The sequence below is a fragment of the Chinchilla lanigera genome, unplaced genomic scaffold (genome assembly GCF_000276665.1).
Source record: "Chinchilla lanigera isolate Chin_1 unplaced genomic scaffold, ChiLan1.0 scaffold00006, whole genome shotgun sequence".
Lineage (NCBI taxonomy): Eukaryota > Metazoa > Chordata > Mammalia > Rodentia > Chinchillidae > Chinchilla > Chinchilla lanigera.
The window spans coordinates 12,577,336-12,602,402 of record NW_004955407.1 but is presented as its reverse complement, the minus strand read 5'-3'; the positions used below and the strand labels follow the sequence as shown (position 1 = coordinate 12,602,402).

At 32.5% G+C, this 25,067-nt stretch overlaps 1 protein-coding gene across 4 annotated transcripts in view; it reads right to left on the bottom strand.

Annotated features, from left to right (window-relative positions):
* The window catches only part of Robo1 (roundabout guidance receptor 1), an 891,813-nt gene extending 883,321 nt beyond the window's left edge, over positions 1-8,492 (bottom strand). For all 4 annotated transcript variants that reach the window (XM_013503701.1, XM_013503711.1, XM_013503704.1 and 1 more), the window contains exon 1: positions 8,390-8,492. In XM_013503701.1, the coding sequence (XP_013359155.1) occupies positions 8,390-8,477 (88 nt within the window). In that variant the 5' untranslated portion in view covers positions 8,478-8,492. The remainder of the gene's footprint in view (positions 1-8,389) is intronic.
* Between the last annotated feature and the right edge of the window lie 16,575 nt (positions 8,493-25,067).

The window sequence follows — 25,067 nt, the reverse complement described above, 5'->3', positions numbered from 1 at the left end:
ACCTATAAAGGGTGAAATATTAAAATAAAGTTGAAAGGCCATTTAGACAGAAAAATGAGAATCTACATTGTTTATCTCTGTAGAATTCTTTATGTACAAAATATTCAGTTGTTATTTATACAGAAACATCACCCCTGTACCTGAGCAATTTAAAGAGTGGCTATTAATGCTGATAGAAAAAAATGACATGGCAAGAGAAATTTTTTCTTTCTTTTGAGAGGATAAAAATTTGTTGCCAAAGAGCTTCTGTATATTACTTATATGAACAATTCAGAATGGAAACACACATCCCATTTTACATAAGACCCCATAATTAAATATATATGAATATATATGTAGAATACCATTTGTATGTGCACAAACATATATACAGGAAACACTATATCTCATATTTCAAAATTTGCAATGAACTCTGTTTTTGATAAGGCCAATTCTAATGTATTTATACTTTCAAGGCCCACACCTATTCAAATTCTTCTCATATCTCACACTATTAATGCATTCTTCATATTTTAATAGTAAAAACTAACTGCATTAATTCAGGAAATGTTAAATAAATAAAGGAAATAACTTCAAAGCAGGTCTCTAATGTGAAATAGTGGCAGAAGCCTTATATGTTTATACAACAAAGGGTTCTTGCACGTGGATAGATGAAAAAGTCAAGTAATAAGAGAAAGCAAAATAAATGAATGCTCACTAGGAAATACGGGGGAAAATAGTTCAATGAAGTAATGACACTGTCTCAGGCAAATTGAGAGCTTTTTTACCAAAGGCTCTCTGTCGACCCGCAGGCACAATTACAACAGTGGTACCATATAGACTCTATCAGTCATAATCTAGGATAGCGCCTCTTTCTATTAACCAAGCAATAAAGAAACAAAAATTACTTACACCAATCCATATGAGCCACTCTGTTTGCCGCAATGCATTCTGATGGCTTAATTAGGTGGACCTGGTGCACATGGGGATTTTCAAACGAGGTTCATCACAAAGGCCATATCATGAGGGCAGAGTGTTCCTGGGCTCTACAGCTACATTACACATACAAGTCTCTTCATTGAGTGCCTCGTAGCTGGCTGTGCCTGTTAGTTTGCTTCTATTACTTAAACAATTAAATGAAAGCTTCACACTAGAAAACCAAGACTAACAAAGAGACACAAATCAAAGTACAGCTGGCAATTTCTCTAGTTATTAAGATCTCATCTTCACTTGAATGATAGCCTTTAGCAAGGAACAAACATTGTTTATTCTCTGCATTTGTTTTCTTTCAAGACTTTATTCTTCTGTTTATAGAACTCCCCATTTTTGCACCACACACACAGATATATACCCACATATGTACATTCATGTGCATGTGTTATGTATATGTGCATCAACAAAATAATCAAATAACTTTTAAAAAGTGCATGTTAAAACTATCACATATGGAGGGGAAATCTGAACAACAAACTATTCTGAGAATATGTCATATATATATACCAAAGATTTTCACAGTTATTCATTCCATCATTTGGTTAATCTTGAGTGTTACCTTTAAGTTGGTCAACTGTTTAGAAATTTAGGTGAGTGTTACCATCTTTACAAAGGAGAAGAAATAATACATATGTTTTCACATATAAATATATGTGCAGATGTAAAGATGTAAATATATGCATGCATGTAAATCTACATATGAAATTTAATAGTGTTTCAGCTCAAATGTATTTAAGCTCATCAAAATACATGAACCAAATATTAGTTCTAAATCAAATGCACATAAATCATCATACTCATAGATTTTTATTTGATATTTATTAGCAATTATGAATTATAAATCATTTAAAGATGAGGATTCAGTCCATTCACAGTGTAGCTTTCTGTATCTGCTTTATTTTGGGCATGTTATCATTGGGTCATTCTTCAAAACAAGACCAAATTGGAGTCATTGTTTCTTCTTTTCCCTCCCTTTCCATTGTTATCCATTTTCTTGGATTTTATATTTTACGATTTTAAAAAACCATCTCTTTTGTCTCAGCCATTTCAACCAAAATGGGACCTTTCCATACTTTTCTACAACTTTAACCTTCTATTAATTATTCACTTAACAGTACAAATTCAGTGAATAATTTCTACTGATTAACTCTCAGACTAAGGACACTTTTAATAGCTGCAGGAATTTGTCCTCTTTTTTATCACACTAACAATTTATAGAAAATACAAAATTAGCTGTGTAATTGATTTTTAAATTTTCCTCCACAGAGATATAAAACAAAAGATACCACCACTGTCCCACTCATATTGTCCCTGCCAAATATACAAGAAGAGCTTGCTATAGTAAATATTAAATTAAAATTTCTTGAGTTAAAAATTAGGAAAACAACTTGAAACACCACTTCTCTACTTAATTTACGATCCTAATCACTAAATCTAACTAGGTTACTCCTTTGTTTAAATATTTTCATTTCCTTTTAGCACAGTTGCAGTTGAAGCTGCCCAGCATCATATAAAATGTTCTTAGAGTTTGACCTCTGCAACTCTGCCTGGAAACATCTCCAAACTCCCTTCAAAACAAACCAGCAGTGTTCATCTTATACTCAAATCTCTGCCTTTGGGCATGAGCCTATAAACAACTTTTCAACTCACCTTCTGTCAACTTTGTAAAATTGCTAAAGCTAAAGTGTCCAGCAGAGACCCTGTCCCTGCATAGGCACCCCTAAATGAGAACATTCCTGTAATTTCTTATCTACTTTATCTACTTCATTAAACTTCCATGATCTCAAATTTTTATTCTGAACTCTAGTGGTAATTTGAAGCAAATTCTATTGAAATCTAAAATATAACCTTATCCTTCTTTATACTTCTGTTTTTCCTCAAAGAATTCTTTCTGCAATGCAGTCTTTCTTATGGTGTTCCTGTGATGATTAAAATATTTTTAATTTATTATTTAAGTTTTTAGCTAACACTAGGACTGTTACTTAGCCAAGTTTCAGTTACTTGCTCTGTTCATATCAAGTCTATCTTCAAGAAAATATAGCTATCTAGGACAAGGACATATACTGTGATGATTACCCTATTTAAAATTTCCTTTAGGAAACATGTTTAAGGGTGAGTACTCTGCTTAGATAAACTTGAAATTATGATTTTGATTTTCATGAAATTGAGTTTTATGAAGAGTTACAGTAGATAAAATGAAAAATATATATTTATATATTTGTAAAATTTGGAAAAAGATCAAGTTAGGAAGTAGAAAATAATGAGGCAAAAAGAAAGTAAATATGAAAACATACAATTAGGAAAGATCTTGCAATTTTCTTGAATACCTATGAAGCTGTAATTATAACACTGGTTTAAAAGTATAGCATGAATTAGGAGACATTTGGTAACTTTAATCTACTAGTATTTTTAAAGGTAACAATAGTAACATGAAATTCAAAGGATAGATAGAAGTACTCTTGTCTCAAGCCAAATAGTAACTACAAATATAAAACATAAAAGTTTATCTTATAAACTGATAATCCCATTTGCATTTAGATATGTATGAAATATGAATTTTAAGTTAGAGTATGGTCTTTCTGAAGAAAAGCATTAAATTATCTGTAAGGCATTTATAATGACTGTATATGGTCAAGAGGATATCTTTTCTGCACTAATGATAAATACAGCAGTTCCCAAAACAAAACAAAAAAAATTAGTAATAAAAATGAAGTATACTGTCATTTAAAACCCTTATACATATAACTACTTATTAGTGACAATTTTGAAATTTCTTAAACTCCTCAGAGAATAAGCATTCCTTAAACATATCCATTGTATTACAACTCAACACACACTTTATCTAGAGCAGTGTTTCTCAATTTGTTTAAAGTAACAGCATAATTTGATCATTTTAGATGTAAAACTGCAGATTCAAATTTAGGGTCTTTTGTCTGTAATTCTGCCATGGTTTTGGTAAACATTCAGATGTGCTCTGATGAAAAATAATTTATAACAGTTATTTTGAGAAGAATATGATAGCCACACAGACTAAGTAGCACATAGAACCAACTTATTTCTCATTAGAGCCCTTCTGTTCCTGCACAACTGGAACTGTGAAATACATGGGAAAGTTATTTTTAAACCTAAATAGTATATGCTAATTAAAAAGTAGTTTCTCTACTTTAAACATATTTGTATTTATTTTTGAATATTGCAATTATTAAATCGCTGCCTACAACAAGCAATTTCCGCAGGTTCTTATTTATAAGACTAATTCACATTTTCATAATCATGGTCTGAAGATATTCTGCTCTTGAGAGAAATCAAAATTTTTGGAAAAAAACACTTGCTGACATGCCAAGAGTAATATTGTAAAGTCTAAGAGCACATTTTAAGAATTAAAAAAATCTTCGTAAGATAGCAGAGATGTAGAATTATTCATTAAATAAAGTTTTTCTAAGAAAACAGTTAAAGGTTCTGTCATGTTCAGATTGCAGAAAATTACTTTCAATGTATCTTCACTTTATAAATGATGGTTTTTAAAGTGTGAAATAACTTCTTACATCTATCCTAACTGTTGACTATATGAAAACTAAAATACCAAAATTAGAAATATTTGAGAATTGTGTGTCATTATTTCTAGAATTTTGCATAAAGGACTCTTTAAGAGAAATGAAATGCAAGGGAAGACTCAAACCCTTACAACACTTAGCTTCCCACAGTTACTGTCCTGTGGGTCTAACAGAAGACGTTGGAGTGCTGGCGAAAGGAGGGGGGGGCAGACAAGCAGTAAATCATTTCACAACGTCTCATACTCAAGACTTGTCGGAGTGCGGCAGGGCAAAGGAAATAACCCTGTCAGCGCCCGCATCACTAATGAAGGACAACACTGTTGCACATATAGAGAATAAGGAGGAAAAAATAAATCATGCTTAACTTTGAAATAGGCTGTCTGATTTATTCAAGTAGAAGCATAACCTTGCAAGCTTTCCTTTCATGTATTTCCATTTAAAATCTTGCAATATAAGCCTAGAATTCAAAGTTATTTTTGTTGTTCTTTTTTTTTTTTAACTATAGGTCCTCTTTAAATATTCTATACAATTCCACTAGAGGCCAAGTGTGAGATTCTAAAACATTATTTAACATTTGTGTCATTGTTTTCTCGACATCTGTTGCAAGTAAATGTGGGTGTTTAAAAATGGGAAATGGGTATCTGTCAGATTCCTTTCCAGGGCAGTGTATATGAGGATGCAGCATCTCAGATGCACCGTGCCCAAAGACATAACCAAAGGTGATTTAACATATGTATTTTATACCTGAATTATAGGTAAATTAAATTAGCAGGAGGAGCATTTTCTTGTGGTTTTAGTTAAGAAGTGAATTTAATGAGCTTTGTATCAGATGAAAGCAGCAACATAAATGGTTGGAGAAGGCCAATTATTCTAGGTTCCACTTCTCAAATTTTCTTTTTCTTTTAAAACTGATTTGTTTTTCACCAGGAGTATTTCTTGACGATATGTATACATAATTTCTATTTGCTCTCCTGACATACCAACATGCTAGTAATATTGTAGAACCTAAGAGCAGGTTTTAAACATTTAGTATGTAGGGAAACAAGTTAGGAAAAAATCACGAAGGGATCCATCAATTGCAAACATTGTATATCAATTATATTCTAATACTTAATTAGACTAGGTAAACTACTATATTGTTGCAATCAAATAATTCATATTATGACAAAAATTTCACTTGTATTTTTTTTATCTCCCAAGACATATTTTTTCCAGTAGACATGTCTGTAACTGGTAACTCACCAAGTCAACTAAAATAAAATATATCCTTTTCAATTTATTTAGAAATATGGTACATCTTTTCATTTCTCTGACTGTTGAAATAAATTTCTGATGGAGAATACACTTTGTGAAAGGAAAGAGTAGAACTAAATCAATAGAATAAGAATCTACTTTTTAAAGACAGTAATATTTCTCTCAAAAACGAATTTCATATTTGCTTCCTCTGAACTCTGTAAATTTATTCCATATACAAATTCTCTAATGAACATAATAAAGCTGGAACAGTGACAAAAGAATCAATACTTCATTCAGAGATTAATGGAAAGGAGGTAATGTTTTAAAGATAATGAGTCTTTTTCTGTGGGTTTTCTAACCTCTTCAACCTATAACCAATGCTCCTAGGTGGAGGCAGTTATGAAAATGACTTTTACCCTGCAGGTGTTCCTTTTGGAAAGCTAACAGCATATCTCTTATGACAGGTAAATTACTTTGAAATCATTTTTGAACTCTACGATAGTGAAAAAAATAGGCATCTTTAACTCTATGAATCCCATTTGGAGGTACCCTGTTACTTTTAAGGAGATATTGCTTTGAAATGAGACCTAAGTAACAAATCTATGTGGGATATATTTAATGAATAACCAACCTTTCACTTTTGAAACCCATCTTCATATGATATTGAAAAATAAATCTGTGTAATTTAAACTCTCTTTAGATTTAAAAGTATTTTCATGTAAGATAGTAATGAGTTTTGAAAAATTTTATACCTAATTGTCTCAGCTGTATTACTTCAGAAATTGTACAATATCATTTTGAATAAAAAAGTAACACATCTGATTCCCTAGATTACTTTATTGCATTACCAGACCATAAATACTATATATTCATTCTTTCATTCACTAGACAAATAGAAGGGGTTCAAACCTCATTTGACAATTTTGAGTTTTCAGTATCTGTTCAATAGCTAGTATATAGACTACATTTGCTTATATAAGGCAATTAGCTAGCTAGAGTTTAAAACGATACCAGCTAGGCTATGTCTCTCTGTTTCAATTTTCAAAAATCATCCATATATTTTCTTTACTCTGACAACATGCAAAACAGTGAATTAATTTGTGCATATATTTGCATTTCTCATCTATCTAGAACTGCACTGAACTTTCTTATATTGTCAAATTTTTATATCTGGCTCATGAGTAAATCTTAATCAATATTCAACAGAGCAAGCATGAGAAGAGAATGTATGAATAGGTTATAAGTAAAAATGTACAGAAATTTCCATTTGTTAGCGTAATTCACCACAAAGTTGCTAACTGAAATTTGTTACAACAGCCTATATTTTCGGTATATTTTAATCATATGAAAATATTTTAATAGACACATATATAAATTCATTTGTTTGTTGGTAAGTATTTACAAAAGTATTACTAGGTCAAATTAGATCACAGTATCAGGTTGTTTTGTTTTGCTTTGTGTTTTTTTCCTACTGAGTTACATCCCAGCCTTATGTATATATGTATGTATGTAAGTATGTATGTATGTTTACGTATCTATTGACAAGTGTTCCTACATTGTCAAGCTGGTGTTGAACTTGTTATCCTCCTCCTATAGCCTCCCAGAGTGCTGGGATGGCAGGAGTGTGCCCACAGGAGAAAGTGTTAAACTTAACCCAGCAGGAGAGAAAACTGAGGTCCCTGGATTTCTTAAAATCCTTGATCTGTGTGGGGATACATAAAATAAGATGCATACAGATGCTGAATACAATAAGCTAGTAAAGATGAAGCTTCACAGTTCTAATAAGATGTCACATTCCATACATTTTAAATAATGGCTAAATTATGATGACATATTACATGCATACAAATTAAACAAAATTCCCTCCAAAGTTTTATTCAAAAGGAAAATCAAAATTATATTTTATTAAGACATTCATTTATTTTTCTATTTTCCTCTGTCATAACACTGAGTTTATTTAAATTCCTATAAAGCTGTTTTAAGTAAAGCACTCTATGGAAATGCTATGATTGTATCTTTAATAAAAGTATGACTTCAAGAAAATAGGTTTCCAACTTTTTTCCCTACAACAATGGTAACTATGGCAGCAATGGAGCAGAATAACAATTGCATTTTATTGTAACTACATTTACCCTGTTAATTAACACGTCAGTACTATAAAAGAATTTCAGGTTTAAATGTTTCACTTCTTTAGATGTTCTTTTTGTAAAGTTCTGACAGGCACTGTGACTTTGTTATTCCTGTGCATGTGTGTTTGTGTGTGTGCATTTGTGTGCCTGTGCATGTGTGTTCTATACATTGTCCTCTTACTATAATTGTTTTTTCAGCACTCTAATTCTTCCTAATTCTAACTCTTCCTATTCACTTATATATAGTAGCTCCTGATATGTAACAGACATGGTGAATTTTTCTCATTTTTTCTTGGGATGCAATGCAGTACTCTGCATTCAAGAATAATCAGTTGATCCCCAGAATTTATTAGCACTTATACTCAAGAAGCCACTCACACACGCTGACAAATTCCAAAAGACAACACACCTGATTTACAGCACACACAATAAGAATGAAGTAAAAGGATAGAAGGCACACTGGTTTAAATACTGATGAAACAAGAGCATGCTACGTACCTGGAATAAGCTGGGCCAGGAACAGGTGATGGCTTGGCACGCTGAGGAGTGATATTATGGCCAAAAAAGGTAGATGTTTCCATTTCATCTTTGTCCCTTCCTTGCATTACACCCAGCCACTGGCACAGATTTGGGTTATCTAGGGAAACGCAAGCATCCAAATTACTCTTCTCAATGGTTAGTTGTGTGGAGGTAAATATTTTAAATGTTTTTTGTGAAAAACTAGCTTCAGTGGATTTGAAATGACATTTTTCTAAAATAATGATACTGATTATTAAAATAAATATGGTTTGTATAGAATATAGTTCACAATACACAGTAGTATCTACTTATCTGCTCTTTTGTCATTCATGGCTGTTATCAAAGGTCAACTGTGCTTGGAAACACAATCCATGTCAGAAGAAAAAGGATAAATACAGGAAAAGAGGATGTTTTGGTAGAAAACATCAGTTCATTTGACGTCTACTATAGTACATTTTTATAATTGTCTTATGCTACAACTGGTTAGTAATTCTTTTGTCCCTGATTTATATTTTATAATTGGTATGTATATGAAAGAAAAACAGCATATATGAAGAGTTTTGTAGTCGGTGGCATCCACTAGGATCATAGAATATATACCCCACATGTAAAGGGGGGGTGCTGCTGGGCCTTTTGAATACATGTGGTATTGACTAAGTTTGAAAATTTATTTTCACTTTGATACTCATCATAAACTATTCCTTGTTTTTTTTTTCTACCTTTTAAAAGGTGGTAGAAAATTTTTTTGTTTGGATTTCCTATTAGTTTAGTTAGAATTCTCTCCCCTTAGAGAAAACTCCTTTTTGTACCCTTCGTTAAGCCAGTCTTTCCAAGTGGATTATCAAGAGTCAGGAACTATGCTACCTTGGGATTCAACAAAAACAGCAGCAAATACTTTTTGTAAATCGGACTGCATAAGTAGCTTGAGGTCTCTTTAATGACATAAATTCACAAACTCTTGGAAAAACAACTTAAAAGAAGATGTATTCTGGACAAGGTACTATGTATCAGTCATGAAGTAGACAGAGAAATATTAGCTTCCTTTTCAACAGCAAAGCTTAGACACCATGAGGCCTTTTGACATGACCGTGGTTCTACAAAATGGCAGAATAAAACCAACAGAAAGAGTGCAAATGACTGATTAGTTTTATCTGGAAGACTTGATCGGTTATATAGATGAAGCATTCTGAGATGTGAGATAATTAGCTGATAAGTGCAGATTAAGAAAATAAGTCAGAACGAATACTGAGACTCAAAGTAACGTGTACCTGTTTATATGTATTCCATGGTTTGTATATAGAAATCTCAGTATATATTATATTATATAAATAAATTGGATTATATATGTATATAATCTCATAATATACACACACATATATATATACATATATATATATAGAGAGAGGGAGTATATTGATATAATCAGTATACTGTGAGAGAAGTTGCTTTTGGGCCGTTGATGGAGTATTCCAGAATATAATGCGATATACAACTGAGAAAATAATACAGAGTAGAAAAAGACAAGGAATGAGGAGTCTCTGTCTAGTTTAACGGTAGCTGACACAGTTAAAACAATTTTGGAGATAAATCTGGTAGAAATGTGAAGGAAAGGGGCTTGGGATTTAGCTCAGCGGCAAAAGCGCCTGCCTGGCAAGCGCAAGGCCGTGAGTTCGGTTCCCGGTACCGGAGAAAAACCAAAAAAAAAAAAAGGAAAAAAAAGAAATGTGAAGGAAAAATTACCTTTGAGGAAACTGTCATAGACTCCTTACTAACAGTGTGGAGGTTTATCATGAATATGGACAAAGGTTACTGGCAGTGGAAAAGGTGAAGGGTTGTGTCAGATGTATCACATTACACAAGTATACTCTACAGGATGGCAATTTATTAGATTTCAAAGTTGAAAGGATGCAGAATTTATTGTTCATTTAATAAAATATTGAGTAAAAACAGGTAAAAAAAATCTAGTGCTAAATAAAGGATAAACTTTGTCTCAAAAGGCAAAATAAAGTTTTCTCACTCATTTTGGTGACCCTCAAAACAGCAACATAGTAAAAAAAGCATGTCTCACTCAATTATGTAGTTTTACCTGCACATAGAAATGTCAGTTTGTCTATTTGAGCTAAGCTGTGCTTGGTTTGTTGCTTATAGATTCAGAGTTAATTTTTCTTGTTTTCTTTTAGCAGACCTACGGAGTCCTCCTACTAGACAGCTCTAATCACTGGCCTCCCCTGATATATTCAGGGATTATTTTCACACTAAAGAATTTTGTAAAAACGTAACATCAGAGCTAGAACTTTGTCTCAAAGAAATATTCCTGTTACTGTGGTTTGATATTTGTTAGTTGCCCTTGTTTCGAGGCCTATGTTCCTCTAGCACTACTTATCCTGGTAGTTTATCTTAAGTGACATTATAAACGCACTTATCTTTCTGCATTATCTAAGTGTTAAAGGACAGTGATTTGATTTACAGGTAAGAAAAAACCTACATGAAAAGTTTTAATCTTCACTCCTTATGATTCAGGTTTTAGTTTATCCAAAAGCTTCTTTTCAGTGTTATCTACTGAATATTTCTACTAATAATCATATTCCTCAGTGAAATACTATTGATTAGTTCTTCTAGAGAAAACATGTGTGTATACTGCATCCTGGGCATTTATGCTTGGCTGGGTTAGGATATCTTAGCACACTCTCTTAATTTCTGTTTGTCTAAGAAATTTCTTGATCTCCTCTCTCTAATGTTTGATTATTTTGTGCCCTCAATGTCAGAGTGTCTGCTTTGTAGTAAACCATGGGTCTCTTATTTCTTAAACATTTAAGTAGTTTTACTTCACTTCTTTGTAAATAAGTTCATATCTGAAGCTTGAGGTTATTTACAACTTGCTTATTAATTGTAACTGTGAAATGATTACTTTTGTTAAATGATAATACTATATTTACTGAAATTCTTATTTTCATATCAGCTATTAATTATATTCTAGCTGTAGTTAATTACCAATTACTTTTAGCTCATTTATGGCAGGAAGCCACTAATAAAATAAGGATCTTATCAAGCATGTAGACTCTTATTTTAAAATGAATACACAATCATGAGAAAATAAGCAGATAGTGTAAGTATTTATGTCTTACTTGGTTGAACTCCTCAAAGTTATACTACTCAATAGACAAATTTTTTTTTCAAATTTTCATAATCCTTTCAGATGAATGTCAATTACACAAATTTTCATGTGTCTGGGAATAGTTTTGTGAATGTAATGCAAATTGTCTAATAATATAATATAATTTAAAGCTAGTACCTACAAACCTGAAATTGCAACTGTATTAGTTATGCATTAATTATTACATACCACTTGAATACCTGGAAGTGTTCTTTTTTAAAATACATTAGTTTTTAGAGCAGATATTGCCTAATAGCCAAATTGAGTGGAAGCTTCTGAGATTTCTCACTCACTCCTATCTCTCCACACATGTATCTTTTTATTATTTTTAAAATTCTCTTTAAAATAAAAATATTACCTTTGCATACAAAATGCTACATTTGCTACAATGGATGAACTTAAATGGACACATCATAACCACTCAAAGTCCACCGTTTATACTAATTTCATGCTGCTGTACATTTTATGCCTTTAAACGAATGTATATGATATCTGTCCACCATGATAGCGCCGCACAAAGTCACTGTGCTGACTGAAAATTGTTCTGTGCTTGACGTTTCAACCCTGCTTTTTTCCAACCATGCTTGACTTTTTCATTGTTTCCATAGTTTTGCCTGTTACATAATATCATATAATTGTAATCAGACAATTTGCAACCTTTATAAATTGGATTTTTTCAACTAGTAATATGCATTTATATTTCCTCAAGAAATGTTTTTCATGACTTAATAGCTAATCTTTTTAGCACTGATCTACATTCTTTTGTCTAGATATACCACATTTCATTTGTACATTTACTAACTGAGGAACATCTTTGTTGTTTCCAAATTTTGCCAAATACGCATAGAAGTGCTATGAATACACACACATACAAGCACACACATACACACACACATATATGTGTGAGTATGTGTGTGTGTGGATGTGCTCATGCAGGTTTTTATGTGGAGATAAGTTTGCAAGTTATATGATTAAGTAATAGTAATGTAATTTCTGGGTCATATGACATGATTTCGTGCAATAATTATACTAGTGTAATAAGAAACTGCTAAATATCTTCCCACATTGCTCTGTCAGTTTGAATCTGCTCCAGGAAAACAAAATCTCTTGCTTCACATCCACACACCCAGTTGTTATTATCAGTTTTCTAGATTTCAGTCATTCTAGTAAATGTTAATGACATGTACCAGTTTTAATTTGTATTACCCTGATTGTATATAATGGACAGCCTCTGTTCATCGCCTCATTTGCCATCCATTTTCTTTGGTGAAGTAATTGTTAGTCTTTGGCTTATTTTTTTCCTCACTGATAAGTTCTAAGAATTTTAAGATGTCTTTATTTGTTTTTGTGTACTTTGGATAAAGTCTTCTTCAGACATGCCTTTTGTAAATATTTCTGAGAAATGTTCACTCTCCTGATAGTATCTCTCAGACAGCAGAAATAATTAATATCAATTAAGTCTTGCATATAATTCCTCTTTAGCACCTTGAAATTATAATTTTTAAGAGTCTATTCTCAATATCAAAGTACTTCAAATTAGGATATGTCTATTACAAAAACACTAGCCCCTTATTTCAAATCACACCTTTTAACATTTTACCTGTAAGCCAATTGTAAGCCAATTTAATGAGAATGTAATAAAATTAATTAAATACTGACTATTAAAATACATTGAATTGAAAAAGTGAAACAATAGTATCCTGAAAATATGAAACTGTTGCCCATATGTGCCACACAGATTATCTACTACTGGTGCACTAAGAAGTGTGTACCTACGGTCTTGAATCCAATATAGTAACTTCACATGTAAAAAGTAACAAAATCTATAATATTCCTTTCTGTTATGAAATATTAGGCTGAATATGTGATTATAAAATTACTTGGTGTATGCAAATGTTTTAAAATATAATTTGTGAATAAGTGTGTGAAAGTAGCATGACCCAATTGTTTACAAACAGAGAGAAGACCTGTAAATTCTGTTTTCCTCATTCAGAAATAAAGTTTAACATTCAGTTAACAATTTAAGCACATTTAGTCTCACTTGTCCCCTCTTTAAAATTAAATAATTGTAATTATAACCAAAAATAACTACATCACGGAACAAGGTAGTTCTTACAGGAATGCATGCACCATCACTTCACATTCACATTGACAGAACTGAGCACTCCCCCGCGAGATAACAGTGCTAGTCCTGAACTGGTACTTAATAATTGCCTCGAACTTGCATTCGTTTTAGGTTTAATTTGCAAAACATTATTTGTTTTGATTAATAACTAACGTATGACCAAATAAACTGATTTAAAGAATATAGTTCACTTTTATAAATTAATAGAGCCATGAAAATTCTACCTTAATAAAGATGGACATTTTCCCTACAGGAGCCTTAGTTTTTATGCATATGCTATTCATGCATAAGGGTTAGTAATGCACATTTTCAGATAACAATGAACTTATTATTATGCTAGTCCATCACCTGCATTTAGGACATCGGTTTTTAAAGGTGTAACTGGATGATCATGTTCTATTAAGTACCAGTTAAATTGCTTAGAAAGTAAAAGTTTCATGATATTTTAATGTCTGCAACTGCAGTTTAACAAAGTGAAACAATTTCCTTTGTGCTGAATGTGGTGGTGAACATATGTAAACATAAATATTCAGGAGATGTGAGGAAAGAGGATGAGAAGTTCAAGGCCAGCCTGGTCAACTTAGTAAGACCCTGTCTCAAAAGGAAACAAAAAGAGCTGAATCTATAGTTCAGTAGTAGAGCATCCCTAGGCTCAATTCCTAGTACTGAATAGAAAAGTATTTTGCACAGTTTAAGAGAATACATACATGTCCCAAACTTCATGTATTATATCTGTATTTCAATTTTTTGATGCTTATCTCTTTTTTGCATGTTTAGAAGGACAAAAAATAACTAGTTTTTCCCTTATATTAGCCAAAAATGATTTCTTTTTAAATTAGATTATACTAATCTAATTTTTTTTTAGTTGAATATAAAAATTGATCAGGAGTGTCAAATTAGTTTGGAATCTTACATTTCCAGCCTTTAAGTTCTTATTTGGGTGCTTTTATTTATTTATTTTTAACTTCTATTAGTCCATGTTTATAGTACATAATGATCACATTCTGCAGGGGGAGTTGGTATCTGTACATAATGCATCTTATTATCTTTTTATTCCCCTCCCCTTCATTCCATCCTTGTATTTCTTGGTGCCCTTCCCTCTTGCAAAAGATCTAATTCACCATTTCCTACTGTCTATCTCTGACTTTGTTCTTTATTTTTATTTGGGGCTTTTTATATCAGAGAAACCATGTGATATTTAAGCTTGCATGTCTGATTTATTTCATTTAATACTATAGGCTCAAGATGCATCCCTTTTCTGACAGATGACTTAAATTTACTCTTTGCAGCAGTGCAGTACTCCATTTTGTATAAATGCCACACTGTCTTTATCCATTTATCTGTTGATGGACACACAGGCCGTTTCCAAGATTTGGCCATCATGAATTATGCTGCTATAAATATGGATATGCATGTATCATTGCCGTACAATGTCTTTAACTCTTTCAGGAAGATACATAGAATGGGGACTTGGGGTATCTTTAAATTGCAGATCATGTTAGTCAAAAGTTGAGAGTGTTGGTAATGTTTAACAAAGCAACAAACTGTAAATACTTCTGTCTAGTCTTTGATAAAGGAAGCAATCATGGACAGTTGAATAATTGGCCTAAATTTTTTCAAACTTGTGAGATGGATGATTAGGAAAGGTCATCCTCATTCTGGACTTTGCATATAAAAGATGAGTCACACAGTAAGCTATGTACAAGGAAAAGACATAGTGTCATCTTTCCAAGTAAAGTGGTCTAAACTCCTGCTTATTCAAATAGGACTGTACGAGATGGGCTCACAAAAGAAAAATCAATGATCCAGAAGCAAAGTTTTTGATTTAAATATTTTTTTTATTTTCTGGATTTTTTAGGAATATAAAAATGCATGGAATAACAGAGGGTTATAGTTAGATGACTAATAAATATATTTGTACAATTAATCTATGGAAAGATCTATTCCAGGTAGTGGAGGCTCAAACAGATATGAAGCAAATATACTCTTTTCATGTTGGATTGAAAGACAGGTTAGTGTATATTAGTGAGAAGTGTAAGACAGGATGAAATTGGCCCTGATAGTAATTAGTCTGAAACTAGGAAGGAGATACCACATAAACTGGACTGTAAAGGGATTGTTAAAGTCACAAATTTTCATACAAAGAAAAGACAGTGAGTGCATGTGCAATATATGTGCAAAAATTAAAGCTAAAATAGAAAGCTCTGATAAAAAATAGAAATAAATATTATGTGAAGTTCATATGGCATTTTACACTTCACCCATGTATTAGCCCATTATGCTTAATTATGTTACACAAGTGAGTAATGAAATGTTATCTTTACTATGAAAATATAGGTACTGGATGTTTGAAATGGTTGTCTTCATGAAAACATATAGTTAGTGCACAAATGAACTGGGGGAAAGGGAACTGTCTTTCCCACAGTGCTGCCAAAAATATCAGAAAATTAGAAAGTCATTGGCGCAAGGTTTTTCTTCTCAGTGCTATGATAATTTCTGACAAGATAATGTTGGGTAACAATTGTGTAATTTGAAGATTAAATTGACACAAGATAAACAAGTTATGTAGATGATTACTAGAATACTCTAGTACGTATGGTGGTAGAATCATCCATATAAATCCAGTAGAAAAATAATAACAGAAATAAAGATTACAGATACTACACAGGAAAGGCCACAGTTAGATGATGCATAGAAAACTGGAGGAAAACATTATACACGGGGTACTGTTTCTGAAACTTCATGCAAGGAAATTAGAAACTTAGTAAGAACTGTATGTGTGTGTGATTTTTATAAGTGATTGAATAATCTTGTACTTTATACTTCTCTAAAGTAATTAGGTGTGTTTAACTCCATAGTTAATGTTATTAAGCATTTATAGTTAATGCTACGAAGCTACTCAACATTTGCTTTCCTTAACTGTAGGTACATTTCACTTGAAATGGCAAGAAATTGGAAGTGCATGATACTTACAAGTAAAGATTGAATGCTTTCAAAGGGACAAAGCAAACTGAACAAATTGCCACCAAACTCCTGTTAAATTACTACGTTGTCACACTCCCTATAAAATGTATATTATTGAAAACACCATCATACCTCCTGTAAAGAACGTATTATTTGAAAGTATATATGCAGAAAAGCAGAGTACTTAAAGCATACTTTTAGGACTAAATAGAGTAAAAGGTTTTATTTCTTTGTGCATGTTAAGAACAGCTACCTTCTAATTTATTTACATTGCATTTGACTTAATACCACATATTAATAGAGAACTCTTTTCCATAGAGGCAGTCAAATGTTACACATTTAGAAAATGAGTAAATTATCCTAAGCAGCAAATTATTATATATCCTAAAATCGACATGTTATTATTAACTTTCTGACTTCATTTATATACTTAGAGATTTTTAAAAAGAGGAAATAAAACTAAGAAAAAAACACTATTTTGAAAATCTGCACTTCAAACCTTCAAATAGAATAGAGAGCATAGTGGAGATGACAGGAAAACGGAGGCACACAGGTAATCGGGTAGCAAAAACGAGGGCATTAGCAGGATTCTCAGTCATTTGTTATCCACTTCTAAAGATTCTAGATGTATAAGCTCTGTTACATTGCTGTGCACACAGCTGTTTTATTTAGGCACAATATGGCCTCTCTTTTTAAACTATGGTTACATTAATGTCACAGCTAATTAATTTGGTAACATTTCCAGGAAACATAACATTTAAAACATACTATGAGGAAATTCAGAACAGGGATAAATCTCAGTCTTTACAGAAAGAATAAAGTAATTGAAACTCATGTGCCATGTCCACAATGTACTACAGTAGACCATCAAGTGTAATTAGTCAAATAATCTCTGTGCTACACAATCTGCCAACCTTTCTCAAGAGTCTACCTGTAAGTCCCATGTAGACACACCTCTTAGACTCTTATTCTGTAACTTATATTAAACTCAGAAATACTAACCATATTGTCCATATTAATATTAACCATACAGCTAATATTAAAACTTTGGATCTGCTATCATTCTGTAAGACTTCCAAAATTTTGAACTTCTGGCTGTTTTGCCCATTTCATTGGTTAAAGCACATAGAAATAGAATTGGTCATTCATTTTAATGAGAAAAAAACATGAAAAGAAAGAAATAAAAAATGAAAGTAACATCCTATTGTGTGTACTTTAGATTTTATTGTGTTACATTTTTGGGAAAATTACCATAAAGAAAAGTCAAATAATGATTTTATTGCAGAAAAATAACCTGATGCACTAGATGTTTCTTCAAGCATTGCACAGGAAGTATTCAAAATGCTGATTGACATTTTCAGAGAAAATACTATGAGAAACCCAAAGAGACAAACTAGTGTTCTCTATACTTGTGCTTAATGCTTGGTTGAAGCCCTCTTCCTATCAGTGGTTTAAATCAATGCTAGCATGAATTCAAGATTAGATATTTTTAACATACTGCATTCCTAGAATGCATATATGAATTTCAAGATTAAAATATAGAATCTATAAGAGAGGAGGATAGCTGTCAACTGCTGACTAGACTATGCTATCAAAATGATCGAAAAGCAACTATGTATAAAAATAAACATAATGTTCTATCCAAAGGGCATGATGAAGATAAACACTAGTTTCTCTAGTGTAGCCCCCATAATCATTAAAGAATCAATGGCAAATTAAACTGCACAAATCCTTAGAGGGAGGCAGAGGAGAAAAAAAGCACAGCAGTGAATGCAAAGAGATTCAAATCAAATTTTCACCCTAAACATAGTGAGGTTCATTAGTATTGCTAACATAAAGGTAAAGGTAAACACAGCAAAATGAAGATTTTATCTTCATTTCACCTTAACTGCAGGGTTGCCACAGGAAGAGCTAGTTTTTCAACTTGCTGAGAATTGATAGCATTTATATATTAATAAACACATTTTAAGAATAAAGATATTTAAGAGGATCTGATTGAGACAAAATACATTCTACCAGCATTTTTCTCTTCTGTTTTTTCTTAGTTTTAGTTAAAATAACAAATGTCTATACCTGACATTTTATTTCCAAAATAAATGTTCAAATTCACAAAGATGGTTCTTTAAAATGCATTCATGTATACCCAGATGAAAAGAAAGCAATTTTCAAACAAAAGCAATTTTCACAATGCTGTGCTCATACTAGTTCAGTCAGATGAATTCTATGCCCACTTGACCTGCAGTCATATTGTTCACCATTTTGATGAAAATTAGCAAGACATATGATGTTTGGTCAGTCTTGCTGAAAGTAAATCCAGTTGTGGACACAATTTTGTGAACAATACCATCTTTCAAATAAGATAACATGGAAATGCATATCAATAGCCTCAATGTCCTGGTAAGTATTGTCTTAGAGAAATTAGATGTATCTGACCACTAAAAAGAGAAATAGAAGATGTCTGGACTTTTTTTGGTCAAAGAAAAGTTACACTTGAAGCTTAACGCCAAGACAAGCAGAAATGTGGAGTTGTGGTGGGGGGGGCAGGGAGAAAGAACACAGACTGGGAGAAACAACCATGGGTATAGTAACCACGTTTTCCTGACAGTCCCTGAAACTACCAAGTGATTAAGTGAAGACACATTAGTTTTGTCATTTCCACAACATTCTCTGCTTTATAGAGCAATGCATTGATTGTTCTCTTTTGTTTCACCAAAAATAGTGTCTAGTCACTTATTTTTCACTTTAGGAATCAAAACTCAAAGTCAGCTGCAAGTTAAGGGTGAAAAATATAAATAGTGGTAATTTACATTTCAATAAACACAGACGTTTGATGAGGTTTCAGAAAGTACTTTCAGTAGAAAATGATGTCAGTATTGGAATAATTTCTGTATAAACAAGACAAATAGCAAGGCATGGTGTTACATGCCTCTAATCCCAGCATTCTGGGCAACTAAGGAAGGAAGTCTTCAAGTTCGAGTCTAACAAGGGCAATTTAGCAATTCAGCAAGACTCTGTCCCTCCAAATTAAAAATGACTCAGGATGAAGTGCAGAACAAAAATCCTGAGTTCAGTTCAACACACAGTACCACAAAACGTTTCAAACAAATACATATGGTATACACAAAAATAACCATTTCCATGTACCTATGCTTTGTTTCTTTTTGAAGACTTTCTTTGAGAACTTATTACATTCTATTGTAAGATGCAAAAATGAATCAGGCAGTCCCTGTTCAAACAGTTAGGGAAGGGAATATGACCCAGATAAAATAAATAAGCATAGTAATTTCTGCAACAAAATGTAAGAGTGCAGTGTTATGAGATCAAAGAGACAGCAGACTCTGAAAAATTGGAAAATGTTTATCACAGAACCGAACATTTGAAATTGAATTATACAAACATTGGCATTTCGGTTGAACCAAGCAAGTGCAGGACTAGAGAAAAAGGGAGTGCAAAACTAAAGCACTGATTGTACATAGGTTAGGAGGAAAGTCTTTCCTTTTAAAAAGCATAACTAATTACATTTTAATGGGATTTCAGATGACATATATGGGAACGCTTGTGATTGCTGATGAAACTGAAGAAATAAAGTGATGCCAAAATGGAGAGGGCTTTGTAGATAAACCATATATTTAAACTGAAGGAGAATTGAATGAATGCAATTTCTTAGACAAAAATTGTGAAACATGGCCGATGATGCAGTCCATAACCCAGCACTCAGAAAGCGAAGGCAGAAGGATCACTGCAAGTTCAGGGCCAGCCTGGGATGCAAAGAGAATTTAACGACAGCCTGAATTGTATAGTGAAACCCTGTCTCAAAAAGGCAATGACAGCAAATTGTGAAACATAAAGTAAGAAAAGATGGAAAGTCTTGAGATCTCATAGGTCTCTATTGCAATATTCTGCAAGTCTATTACCATGTAGCAAAGCCTAAATATTTGTTGAATTAATGCATGGTTGAATTAACACAGTAATATGCAACTGAACTAATGCACTTTCAGAGGACACAGAAGTATAAACAAGAAGTTTATAATATTTATAAATCCCATATGTCTATGTAGATTGCCTTTACATTAGGCAAGAACATACAGTGGTTAAAGAATACAAATATTTACTAAACATTATATGTAACAATCTAAATGGAACAAAATGTGCTGGGTTTTTTCTTGCCTTTATGTTCTGCACAAATTTATTTCAAGCATTCTGCTTCAAATTTGCATGGAAACCTAAAATTAATTCAATTCTATTGGGAAAGGAGTCACAGTATCATTTAAAATGAATGTGACATTTAAATTAAAATCCATTACTTGGTAGTTTATTTTTTAGTGTCTAAATAACTCATTTTATAGAGATTTTTATTAAAGCATAATATTAATTTGTAAGCTGTGAGATTACAGATTCATACTTGCATGAGCTGCATATTTTTCGATTGCTGGAGAGCAAATAGCTCTAGAGATATCATTATCCAAAATGCACAGATAACCTAGTCAATCTTAGCAATTGCTTTCACTTGTGTTGGGTCAGTTTATGAAGATATAGCAGCTGGTTGAGGACAAAAGGAATAAGCATTGCATTTCAGACTGACTATTAATAATGCCCTAGTAGGAGAGACATTAATGAAGTAACCAAAGAGCAAGTCAAAAGTAATTTTCATATGTCAACGTGCATAAAGCAAAAAGAAAAAATTCACACACAAAAGGCTGGGCATGAAAAGTGGTAAAAAAAAATTCTGTGGCTAGCAATGCATTGCATTCATTCTAGAAAGCAAGGGTTTTTGAAAGGCATTTAGCTTTAAACCACTCAGCGTTCCTTTGAATGTCCTCAGCAGGACCAGAAATAGAGGATTCAATTTTCCAAGATAATTGTGTCAGATAACTGTCTCATGCCTTTTCAGTGAGAATCTGATAAACACCTAATTACCAGCCTAGTGATTTTAGAGGTGCACGTCTGGGTAGGTGAGAAGGCTACTAGGGAAGGACTGGTCACCCAGTGCATGAGGAAGGAAAGGCAGCCGGATTGCCAATTAATTTCATTTATTTGACTAATGAAACCTCACAACATATCTGAGGAATAATTTGTTACTTCAATAAAAGAGGATAATTTTAACCCCAAATCAGTAATGCACAAATAACTTCTCACCACAATCTCTCTGAAGCAATTTATTGAAAAAAAAAATAGGTTTAGTTTGAATTTGGGGTAGTTTATTTTCTTTGGGCAGATTTGTTGCAATCATTTCAGTGGTGTCTATTGTGATAGCAAAAGGAAAATAGAAGTATTTTTGATATTAGATATTAGAGCTCAGTTTTTATAATGGGCCAAATATACAGAGTTCTGCATTTTTAATGGTACCACATGTTTTGCTGGATGCTTGACTACTTGTGAATGTTATTCCCTATCATATCACTGGGCCTTTCCCATTACATCCCACTGTCTATTTCATGATGTCATATGTATTGGACCAGTGCTATTCTGTCTGCCTTATGCTGTGGTTTAAATGTGTGTCCACCACTGTTCCCTGTGTTAGAGGTGTGGTCCCCAGAAATATGCTACTGGGAGTTTTTATGAAGCTTTGAGGAGTGGGCTTATGTGGGAGCTTTTTAGTTCATGTGGTCATACTTCATTCTTTTAGGACTGCAAAGTACTCTTGAGAGAGGACCAGTATAAAAGCTTGAGTTTGGCTCTACTCACTTGCTCCAATACTCACTTGCTCCTCACTGCCATCCACAGTTCTCAATAAAATACCCATCCTCCTACCCTGCCTGCCATACCCACATATGTACCCTGTCATCCACTGTTGGACCCTAGACCTCTGCAACTGTGAGCTCAATAAGCCTCTGTGATTTATAAGGAGCCTGTTCTAGGTATTTCACTGCAGTAACACAGCGAACCGTTATTTGGTTGAAATTATATTTACTTAGAGAATTTTCACTGACTCAGTCTGGTCAAAACACCAATTTAAAACTTGATTTTGTTTAATTTATTGAATAATTAATCAACTGGTAAACATAGATAGTACTATCAGATCATATTAGCATTTTCTTAATGTTAAATAACTCCCCAATCAAATCTCTTTTCATAAAGTTTATTTAGACATGTTAATTTGTGTTACATGTCAGTATGGTTTTGAATAAGGGTAGAAGTCATATCAACTATTGTATTGTGTTGTGATTTGTTATGTGTTTCATTCTTGTTTTTGTTTTTTCTTTTTCACCAGTGATACAGAACAATACCTTATGGTATCAATTCTAGTTGTTATCCATTGAGACTGTGATAAGTCATAAAAGGACCAGAAACCACAGGTCCACTCAGCAGTCCCACCAGATAAAAAGACACAGTAACTGCAGCAATTGAGTGACTAGCAAGCTGTGACTGATGTTATTTTCCCCTCAAAAGAATTTTTAAACTGGGACAGAAATGTGTCTTCATTCAGAAATCAGGTGTAGTAATAACCACTACTTTCACAGTTATACTATTGCTTAGATTAAAAAATAATTTCATGATATCATTCATATATATATGCATATGTACATGCTTGTTCAAATACTAAAAATATGTAGCTATTATCAAATCATTTTCTAAAATTCCAAAGCTTTGTTTCTTTTCTCTCCTGTTCTCTTCAGGGTAGCATTCAATTTTGACCTAAGTTATGACTTCTATCTTTTTGCTAAGGCTTCAACTCACCCATGAGTTCTCATTCATGAAATGATCTCTTTTGGACATCTTGATTCATGAATCTAAGTCATTTTTGCATAGATCAATCATGAATGACTTTCTCCTGTCCTCCCCACCACAATCTGTAAAACTGCTTGGTTTGCACTAATGGATAGTATAACCTATGAACCCATCATCCTACTGCCAATTGTGTCAACCTTGTGATCCCCTGGCAGCCATATTCATGTTCCTGCCCCCCTGGGGACATATTACAAGACCAGTGGTCAACTCTGGTACTCTGCCAGGCAGATTTCTGTTATTAGAACACTTGTGGCATCTATCTTTATTCATAGCAGCATTATTATATGTTTCAAAGCCAGAAATGCTGATAACTCAATCATTATAAGAAAGAAATATTGATGAAGAATAACACATGGCCATGTGTTCATGAATCACATTAGTGTCTAAAAATGTATCATTTTGCTAAGTTCCGTTTATATATTATAGTACCATCAACATAAGATCTATCAAAATTTCTTCTATAAAAGTGCTCACTGTGCTCAAATTCCCATGACTTCTGTCACTGTGTTTACAGACAATGTTACCCTTAACATACATTTAGCATATTTATTGTTAATTTTACCATTGTTATTTGATTTTAATAACTATTATTAAAATATGCAGATAGTGCAGTCTGAAAATGTCCTTACATGCCAGGAATGTTCTTATATGCTTTGTCCTTACATGATAAGAATACTATAAAATCTTGTATGATTTTAGTATATGAAAACAAAGATTCCTTTTTTATATTAGGGTTAATATATCTTAAATTTCTTAAAAACAATCCATCCATAATATTACTACTATTATACTGAAAATTGAAAAATTAACATTTGGTAAATCAATTGTCTTAATGGGCTTTAAATTACCTATAGAATATCAATGTTTTCTTCATCTGATGTTCTGGCTAGCTTAAGTTAAAAATATCACAGAGATATTTTTAGCAAAATATCATTTTAAGACATCATATCATTAAAGGATGTCAGAGAAAGAAAGAAAATTTCTAGTTTTTATTTTTCACCTTCTGCATTATAAAACTATCTTCAGTTGAAAGCTTTAAATTGGAATTAGCTAAAATGTTTTCTTTTTAAAAATAAATATGGGTTTAGCTGTATGCATTTGTTACTTGTACCTAATGTTTCCTCAATTTATTATTTTTCAATGAAAGTGAATTTTCATAAACATAGCAATTTAAGGTGCTGAAAACCTGGAAATTATTCTAAATGGCCTTTAATTTCTAAAATAAATTTCCCCTCATTCTGGCTGTCTGTTCAGGTGCACATGCACCAGCACAGACCCTCCTGGGAGAAGAGGCATCTAATTGAACATGATGTTTCACATCCATAAGGCACATTTGTCATAACCAGAGTGCTGAATATTTACAAACATGGAAGTGGCTAAGCAATAAAAACCTCATAGGATTTAAAACCAAGCAGAGTCTTTAAGCTAAATCACAAGCTGCATATATATGATACAATATTGACCAATTAGTCTAATTATTATAGAATAACTATATGAATTGTTCATCCTTACAAAATTTATAAAGCTATATATATTTTCAGTTAATGACAGTCCTTGTTCTGCAGCTACACTGTTTGACATAAACGTGAATACCAGCTTGTCATTTGGAAACAGGTTATACGTTCCCATACATATTAGGTTTATGTTTAGTCTGTGGTATACAAAAACCTCAAATCTTTTCAATT